A 10,074-nucleotide genomic window follows, 5' to 3' on the forward strand; every position below is an offset into this window, starting at 1 on the left:
AAATCGACTAATATGTTTCGCGATTTCACAATGTCCATTAGTCCAAGAATTCGACATTTGTTCCTGTCGTCCGTTTGTAAGCGTAATCATATCCGTAATCCACTGACAAACTTGATTCAAAGAAACCATTTACGTGCCTCGAACAACGATATGTATTCAAGCATTGAGAAAAAAAACTATTTGGTATTTTATAATGGGGACAACCATATTGATATCTGAAGCGTATATATCTCGTATTAATATGGTTGTCCCTCCCAAAATAGCTATATAATTGTAGTTATTTGACTATATTGATTGTTAAAACTATACATACAGTTATTATTACTAATACTATAATAGTAGTCATAATCATAATTATAATAATATATAATTTATATAGTTACAAAGACCAAACAGTTTTTCTCTCACTGAGGAGGCACGGAAAACACGGAAGAGACCGCGTTTTCTGCGATACCAGCTTGAGACTCGAAATTAGCTTCTTTCAGCTTGGCTTCCCTCCCAGACAAATAGCGACAGCGAGGAGGTCGGACAGGCGTCCTAGTACCATACTACTTCGTTCTCTCCTCGTCGAGAAGCTAGTCTAATGGAAACCGAGGACGCCTTAAATCCCCGCTTTGACTAATTTATTTGTTGGCCCGTTCGGCAAATCGGTGACGGCAGCGGTGGGCGGTCAAGACGCCGCCACGCCGTCGCTTGCTTGGAAAATCGTAATTTCAGAGACGAGGCCGCGGAGCCACCCCCGTTGGGACCGTTTATCCCGGAGGTCACGGAAAAATCGATGATCCATTACTGTGGTTACGATTGATCCCCCGTGGGCCGGTACGCCAATCATTTCGCCCGGCACCGTCATATCCATTCCACATCCATCCTGACAGTAGCTGATTTACTCGGGCGTACCCCAGAGAGCAACGTCGAGAGCGCCGTGCTCCCTTAGTGCGCGCGCTCGACCGGAATTCTTCCTCTCTGTACGCGGATTGCAACTGCGCGATATAATCACGCGACCGGCCGATCGGGATCCGCCGGGAGATCATGTCGCGGCAACGTGATCGAATGCCGCCAATGATAAATTACTATTGCAGCATAATTATCGGTCACATGCAAAAAATTCTCGATCGTTACGTCAGTACGGAGAATCGCAACCTCATGCAACCTGTCACAACATCGCAATATTTCTTCTTTTATTATTTGCAGTAACGCTTTCGATTTCCTTGAAATTTTCAATCCGAAAAAGTCTCTTCGGAATATCTCTCTCTCTCTCTCTCTCTCTCTCTCTCTCTCTCTCTCTTCTTTTTTTTCAATATGTAACTCTTACACCAATCTCGAATTTTTATTCGGAAAGCCAATTATCTCCTCTAGCGTCTCATCCTTTTTATTCGGATTTCTTTTTTATTTACAACTTTTGGCTTTGTGAGATTCAGTCGAGCGTGTTGAGCATTATATAAGAGTAGATGCAAAGAGTTATTAATACATTAATCTTTCAATAGATTCTACCTTTGATTACGTGATATAGGAAAAGAGATTAATCGTGTTGCTTGCACCATTTCATTCGGGGAACGATAATCAATATGCATACAGCGACAGGATTACCGTCGATTTTGAATAAAAATGCATCGATAGCTTTGTATGGTACGTGTGTGCAGTGACAGCTTCGATTTCAACCCGACAGTTCTAATCCACTCCGCAAGCCCCAGCGATTCGGTCGATATGTAGGTAGATGCATTCGATCGGGATTCTTTTACGGCCCAGTTTGTATTTCACAATCTATTCCGAATGAAGCATCGGCTACGAAGGCATTTTTATCAAAGTGTCGTTCGGACAACGCGCGGTTGTCATCTATATGCATTACCAGTCGAAGGAAAGCTGCCGTATTGTTTTGTCTATGTAGCATTTAATATAACATGTTCACATGTTGTTCACATTATCAAGCATCCTCTTTCATATAGCTGGCTCAAACCTTTTTATGACATCTCGTAATGTTTTGAAATGTGAGAAATAATTCAAACTTTCTCTGAGATCAGTTTTCTATTAAATTATTGAATCCATTTATGCAAAAGATATATGTAGTATCATATTTATTTTTATAAAATTTTGCTTTAAAAGAAGGAAGATAATCTTAACACATCTCTCTCGAATTTGTATCGACACCTATAAAAAATGTCGTGAGCAGTTATATGTTTTGACAATTTATATATCAAATCGATTAATATTACTTATGTAAATTTATTATATTAATACAAGTATTAAAAAGTGAAACAAAAGTAGTTTATTAACTGCGCACGTACAAAGGCATATATAGAATTAAAATCATGTTTGTGACTATAATCTTTTAAAAAATATACAAATATACGGTATTGAAAAATACACATTGCACACACGTATTTGAAATATTATTATATAATCTTATTATTAGTATTATAATCTTAATATATATGTATAAATAGAATATTATTTTTGTTATATCAAATTATACATATTTTTGTTATATAATATTATACAAAATTGAATTAATTATTTTAATTAAACTTAATTTAATATTAATTATATTTTATAAAATGTTACATATATATTAAATGTGATATTATTAGATATTTATGTATGTACGCATTAAATATAAGAAAAATTTTCGTGATATACATTGTTGCATTAGAGTCTTAGTAAAGTTAATGGAACAATATATCGTATGGTGATTCCTTTTTGTTAATGCGTATAACTCTTACGTAATATCGGTTCAATCGTTCGCAGTGCGTAGCATGTGTTTGACAGGTGACGGCGCAATTGTTTATCGTTAAAGGTTCGGCGAAAAAAAATTTGGTGCCGTTTCTATTAAACGCGGCTACCCACTGAACAAAAATTGCGCTTTTCCGCCAGCTGGTCGCCTGATATTAACAACGTAACAATGCGCACTCGTGAGATCTCTCTCGGAAAAAAGTGGATCGCAATAGACGCGCTGCAAGCTACAAAATTGTTTTTTCTATTTCGGTTGAGCGTGTTAACGCACGCACGCACGCACTTACCATTTGCTCTTTACCAGCGCCACAGATTATCTGTTATAAAAAAAAAAATAAAAGTAATAACAAGAATGTAAAAATGCTTTCTATCTCGCGAAAATATCTATTCTTGGAAGAAAACATCAGAAGAAGAGATCTTCTCAATCGCTGCCATCAAAACAGGCATTAATTACACACGATTTTCACTCATAAATTAAGAACGGCGCGATTATGTCGGTCAAATGCAAATGCTTAACGATGAAAATGCATGAAGATGCAAAGGAGAGTTTGCAACGGAAGTTTGCTAATAACGTCGTCAACCGACAAGGATTTTGCTCTTGTCGATTTACGTAAAATATCGCCGATTACAAAAAGCGTCCAATTATCGATATGTTCCTTTCTTTTTATTTTTTTATACCATTGCGATGTTATTTGATCGTGACATCTCTATAGTGTATAACGGCACCTTTTTCGCGTAGAGAAATAGGAAGTGTGCTCGGTGAAGCACGTACCTACATGCACACGGGACGGATCGAAACCAGACTGAGGGTGGTGTAGTTAATCTAGGATAAAGGTTGTACATAAGTGCACACGCACGATACCTGGCGCTAAAGAGCCATCCGACACACAGACGTGTATCCCTGGATCTATAGAGTAGCTGAATCGAGGAGCTCGGCTCTGTGGGTCGTCAAATCATAAACATGGCCGATTTCTCAAGCCAGTGGAATGCAAAGCGAACCGATCGGATCCGGTGATCTCCGGTAATTGTGATGGGATAAGCAAACGTAGCCGCTAATGTTGTTGCTTGGATATAACGTAATATGTATTCGTAATATGAGAATTGCAATATTACATATATACCCGATACTTACAGATAATTGCATATTTTTTAATCATGAATTTTTTAACATACAGAAAAATCATCATTAATACTTCAGATATCTAATTATCAAATAAATCCGTGAAATAATTTTGTCGAGACAATTTTATATTTGTATGTAACATGTGAAAAAGAAAAAAAAAAGAGAAAACGGGACTTCTTTACTTATTCGATTATATGCTCTTTAGAAAAAATTTAAAGTAGTGTCAAATCCGAAAATCCGTCTTCCACATTGAGAAAAAAAAAATTATTAACTTGACTAAATGCATTTAGTTAGTAATAATTATTTAGTTCAAATATTTGTATATTTAGATTAACAAAACCTTGTAATTTAAAACACGTTATTTGAATTGAACAAATATCTGGTTGAATTAACAAATATTTGCTTGACAGCCCGTAACCGCTACATTTAGTTGAATCAACTAATATTTTTTTGAAACAGCAACTTTTTTATCTCAGTGTATTTAAAAATGTTGAACTTACCAGGCATAAAGAAAATTCATGTAGATCTAGAATTGCATATCCCTATAGATTAAAATAATCAAAACGTAAGGTCTACTTTAAACTACATGAGAATAAAAATGCTACATTTTCATATAAAGAATAATCTATTTGTGTCTTTGACATTTATGCGCGCATCACATCATTCAGTTAAATCATTCGATGAACTATTAATTTTCTTCTAACATTTTATACAAGTTTTATCCAATAAGATACAATACATCATTTTTCACGCTCACATACATAATGCGATACCAACGTCCTTTCAAAATCCGTAATACTTATTGACATGTAATACTTTGATACTGCTTATTCTCTTTTGTTAGTAAAAAAGAAACAAAAGTTTTATTTATTAAGAAACTTCTGCTTTGATTTGTAATACTTTACATTCTCATTACATATACCAGAATTGCGCAATCTTTCTTAAACTGAGGATTATTTTCAGATATAAACAAAATCTTACGGCCCGCATAATATCTATTTTCGTAGCGTATATATCATAACTATATTTATCATAATATCAATAAGGAAATTATAAATGTATATATCTATAATTTCTTTATTGACATTAAGATAAAATTTTTTATGTATTTATTCTAGTTATTTATTTTAATGATCGTTTTATTTTACACGACTATACACTTTGTGGAAAATAACTCTCTACCAGAGTGATTAACTTTGAATTGTATCTCACAATAAGGAAATAAAAAATTAAAGATCGTTTATAAAAATTTAATACTTTATAAACATATCATTTGTTTATGAATATGAGCTACACTTTCAAATATAAATTCTCAAAGACTTTTTTAAATGTATTTTAAATGGAACTGTTAAACTGTTAACAATTATTATTTTGATAATTTACATAAAATAGAAAATATACACTGAAAAAAATTTACTAAATCTTAATACATATTTCTTTAAATAGTACTAATTGTAAGTAAACATTTACTTACGGTATATAAATATTTACTCAATAAAAAAATGATAGTTAAATCAAATTAATGATCTTCGTATCAAATAGATACATATTTACATTTAGTAAATATTTATTTAGAACAATTCAAACAAATATTTATTAAAGTTTAGTATTTTTTCAGTGTAATTTTATATATTTTGGCTATGAGGCGGACCGCAGAAAATCAATTTGTCGGGCCAGATTGCGCATCACTGACATATGCCATTGTTTTCATATGTATGTACTTGCGTATAAGAAATTATAATAATATTAAAACTAAAACATATTGTACATTAGATACGGGTAACATGCACACTCACCTCGTTAGAATAATTAAAACTAAATTACCACAACGAATCAGTAATGTAATATGATTTTACGTCATGCCAGTGAATTACAGGATAAAAATACCAAGAGCTCAGAGTAAAAATAAAGCTCGTACCATATACTGAACGGTTAAACTACGTTATATAAAATATACAGTAGACCTTTGGTGTTTCGCGAATGTTTTGCGTTGACAGTTGCGCGATGACGGTCCACGTACGAGCAAATCGTCCGCGCATCTCTACGCGAAGCAAATCCCGGCGTAAAACATACAGAATGATGAAATTTGCATTTCTCTTCACACATCTTTATCATATTCGTCTACGTGCTGCGATCTTTCTACAATTGGATGAAATGAGCCACGATCCATTTCTAACTCGAATATAGTTTTTATTTTTTTCACCTAAATGCTCATCTGGGTATCAATCATGAAACTTTATCCCTAGGATGGAAAGTGAAAAGTGAAAATTTTAACCATTGAAATTAATGGAGAAATTTTTCACTTTTTACTTTTCATCCTAGGAAAAAAGTTTCATGATTGACTCCCTGAGGTGTTTTTACACTCCAATTAAAAATTGAAATTCTTAACAACATATTGTATCATTGATTAATTTTTTACTTTTTAGAGGAAAAGGTGTTAATGTAAGTTCACATTTTGTTTTTTTTTTTGTAAGTTTTTATTTTTTGTTATATTCAAATCAACGATGTCAATAAACGATTTGATTTATTAATTTAAATTTAATATAAAATGCACTTGATTAAGATAGTTCTCAAAATGGAAAAAATTATTTAAATGAAAAAAACTATGATGTGACTATTTGAATGTGATAGTAAAATGTCCCTTTCCTATATTTCACAAAAAATCTGATTTCTTCACGTCTGTTGGGATCCATGAAGATAAACTAAATAACTTGAATTCATATACATAGAAAATTCTAAATGTATCGAGATATCGTTAGATTCGGAAGTTTCTTTTCATGAATACATTCTTCTAGTACTACTCTTGCATCGATCCTCTCCTCGTAAATGTTTATCGAGCATTTCTTCTCCGCTTTGTAGATAACTCTAGGGACTTCTCAAAATAATTTTAAAATTTTATTCACAATATTCTACAATATTTTTCGTTAAAGATCACGGGGTCTACATTACTTATTTGTTAATGTAAAAACATTGATAAAATTTACATTTAACTATGTCTGAGCGAAAATATAGTATTTTTTTTTCAAGCTTATTTATCTTCTCAAAATAAGAAAACAGCACCTTAAAAATTAATTTACTAACTCATTTATTTACGAACATCAAATCATGTTAAATTAACATGACTCTTAAGAAAAAACTGATTAGTTCCAATAAACTGTTTAATTATACAATAACTGATGATATTTCATCAATTACTGATGCAGTAATCATCAATTATTGATAGAGCTAATCAGTTTATTGGAACACTAATCAGTTTTTTTTCCTAAGGAAATGCTGGGGTATAAAAACACTCCAGGATTATTCCCGAGTTAAGAATGGTACATTAATTATTAATGCAGTGCAAGTATTGTAATTCGCGAAGCAAAAAGTAATGCGTGATGAAGATATACAAATATATCATATGAATACGACGAACCAGCGGCAGCGCGACAGAGATCTGATCTATTTCCACTTAACACCTCGCGAATTGCACGCTCATGCACGTCGGGGGAGATTTTGGAAGATTTCGAGATACCGTGGGAACACTGAGACTTTACCGGAAGATATTATAATCCTTCTCTTCCGCGCGCGCGCGCGAGCGGATAAACGCGAGGGAGTAAGACAAATGACGACGGGTGCAGCGGTGATGGTGGCGGCGGAGGGTAAACAGTTACGGGGTGGAATATGCCGTGCTTATTCAAATCGCCGACAGATAAAATCTGCGAGCGTGCATTGCGCTCGTTGCGGCGAGCACGATGAGATCTTACTGTTTCTCTCCCCACATCAATTGTGCGCCCCGCGTATTTTAGATGTCGAGTCTCGTGAAGACCACCCCCTTATCTCTATCTGGCGTCACTACCGGGCGCATCTCGGGACCGTTGCTGTCAGTAAACTTTTAAAAGCTATCACCGTTCTCTCAGTATAGAGACTGAAAAAGAGAGAGAGTAAGAGAGACTTAACGCGTCTTAGCGTCCCGCGTTGCTTCTCTGGCATGGCGTGCTATCCGGAATTTCACGAGTCTCGTTTGACTTGCCGATCCTCTCTGCCTCCCACACAGTATCCGGAAGTTTCGTCCCTAAAGTTTCCGGGAAAATCAGAGACAGGACGCCCGCGATCATGCCCATGGACCCGAACAGAATGAGCGGCAGCGACGGCATTATTTGCATCTGAACGTAAATAAGAATACGTGTAATTAGTGAAACGTTTGAGACAGTAGTTTGTATATTCAGAAGCAATGAAATTGCGACACTTTTTTTCTGATGAGTTTAAGAATACACGATTAAGTTCAGGATACGATCTCTCCCATGTGCAATGAATGAATATGATGATATAAGGTTTGTTAAATGTCTCATTCATTGCACATGAGAAGGATTTGTATCCTGAACTTGATCGCGTACTCTTAAACGTATCAGAAAAAAAATGTCGCAACTTCATCTTTCTCAATGGTGATTGAGAACTTCATGTGAGAAAAATTGCAAGTATATCATTGCAGAATATTTTTTTGTTGGAAGTAAAATATATTATAATACTTTCAAAGTTTCTATAAACAAGTGTCTTCTTTAAAGAAGTTACGCGGTTTGTGAGTTATCCTTCGTATCTTGATACATCGTTAAATGCCAACGTCTTGTGAACATTGCCGTTTACTTCAGAGCGAGATGCAATCTGATCCTTATCAGGTTATTGTATCAGGTTATTTCTCGCCCTGATGAAGTAAACTGCAATGTCCATGAAACATTGGTATTTAACGATGTATCAACATATGGAAATAACCCGCAAACCGCATAGCTCTTCCGTGAAATATTATAAAATACTATTAACATCATTTATATAAAAATCATACGCACATTTATCATATTTAAAAATCGGAAGATACATATAGTAAATGATATTTTTAAATAAAATATCATCTGTAAGAGTGAAAGTTTTCTAAAATGTTAGATCTGAAATTACAGAGGAATGTTGATAGATTCGTAGATCTGAAAAATGTTTGCGACAGGATGGTGTTATCGAAGAGCAATTCGGGAAACACGTGTCGGGAAAACATCTGTTTATCGCAATGGATGTTTGTTGACTCACCAAAAGAGGCGTTTGTGGCGATAAGATTGACCCAACACGGCCTGTCATACTGCAAATTCCGAGCAGGGAATGCCTAAGCGTCGTCGGAAACAGCTCCGCCGTGAAGACATAGACGGTAGCGAACGCCATGGTGATACACAGCTTTCCGGCCATGTATAAAAGTAAAGGCCCATAACTCCAGGATCCTGGAACAGAGCAGCGATAAATCACCGGGATCGCACGCCGTGGCATAGCGGCCCATTATAACCGACATAATTACACGAACAACACGGTCGCGACTAAGCCGAACGACGACGGCACGTAGCGTCGTCTTAACGCGCTTTTTGCCCTCGGATGTGGATTACACACGTAATATGCAACGTGGCGTATCACACATTTACAGCTTATATTTTTCGCGCGATTACAGCTCCTCGCCGTGCGCTCGTGCGCGCTCTTGCGATTAAACTTTGTGATTACCGGAAAGGACACGTGCGAATACGAGGATCACGGAGAAGAGGAAAAAAAAAAGCGTAAAAGATTTCACAGTTTTAAGTAACAGCTTCAAATGCGCGCCTTTCCTTCCTCCTATCGATAAAACATAATTTTAGAAACAAAAAAGGAGAATAAAAACGTGATAAAAGTATCAGCCAATCTTTTTTTTCAGTATAGTCTGTTCTTATTTCAAGATAGTCTTAAGTAACATCTTAAACCGTTAATACGACTCTGTGATTGATTTCTGACATCTCAAGACTGTACTTAAACGATCTTGAATATAAGAACTGACTAGAAATACCGGTCTAACATTTACATATTTATTTATGTATTCATTCATGGTATAATACGAAAATGTGTAGCATTAACGAACATGAAAGAAATAGCGAATAGTTTCGAAAAGGACTTTTTCCTCACTTTTGTGTTACATCTATTCTCTTTTGTTAAAAAATGAATGGGATAAGCACTTAAATAGCTTGATGATGAAAGGAATACGTGGTACAGCGGGGTGTACATCGTCGGTATTAAATGTTTCAAAAAATATTTCCGAAATTCTTTCCTCGCAAAAATTTCTCTGGCGTAAACTCGATTCAACGGCTCTTCATAACGCGATCCACGAAACGAGGATCCATCCTTGTCTGAGGAACCTCCTTTTTTTTCTGTCTCTTTACCTGCCGGTACGAACTGAATTGCAAGGC

The 10,074-nt window shown here is 35.1% G+C and overlaps 1 protein-coding gene across 1 annotated transcript in view; it reads right to left on the reverse strand.

Annotated features, from left to right (window-relative positions):
- Positions 1-7,127: 7,127 nt before the first annotated feature.
- Positions 7,128-10,074, reverse strand: part of LOC108725032 (solute carrier family 22 member 4) — a 20,172-nt gene continuing 17,225 nt past the window's right edge. Inside the window, 4 exon segments of the mRNA XM_018451792.1 lie at positions 7,128-7,995; positions 8,906-9,090; positions 10,048-10,066; positions 10,068-10,074. The exon segment at positions 10,068-10,074 is cut by the window's right edge and continues 287 nt beyond it. Of these exon segments, the coding sequence (XP_018307294.1) occupies positions 7,795-7,995; positions 8,906-9,090; positions 10,048-10,066; positions 10,068-10,074 (412 nt within the window). The 3' untranslated portion in view covers positions 7,128-7,794.

Source organism: Mycetomoellerius zeteki, unplaced genomic scaffold, assembly GCF_001594055.1.
Source record: "Mycetomoellerius zeteki isolate Tzet28-1 unplaced genomic scaffold, Tzet1.0 scaffold321, whole genome shotgun sequence".
In the NCBI taxonomy this organism is placed as follows: Eukaryota; Metazoa; Arthropoda; class Insecta; order Hymenoptera; family Formicidae; genus Mycetomoellerius; species Mycetomoellerius zeteki.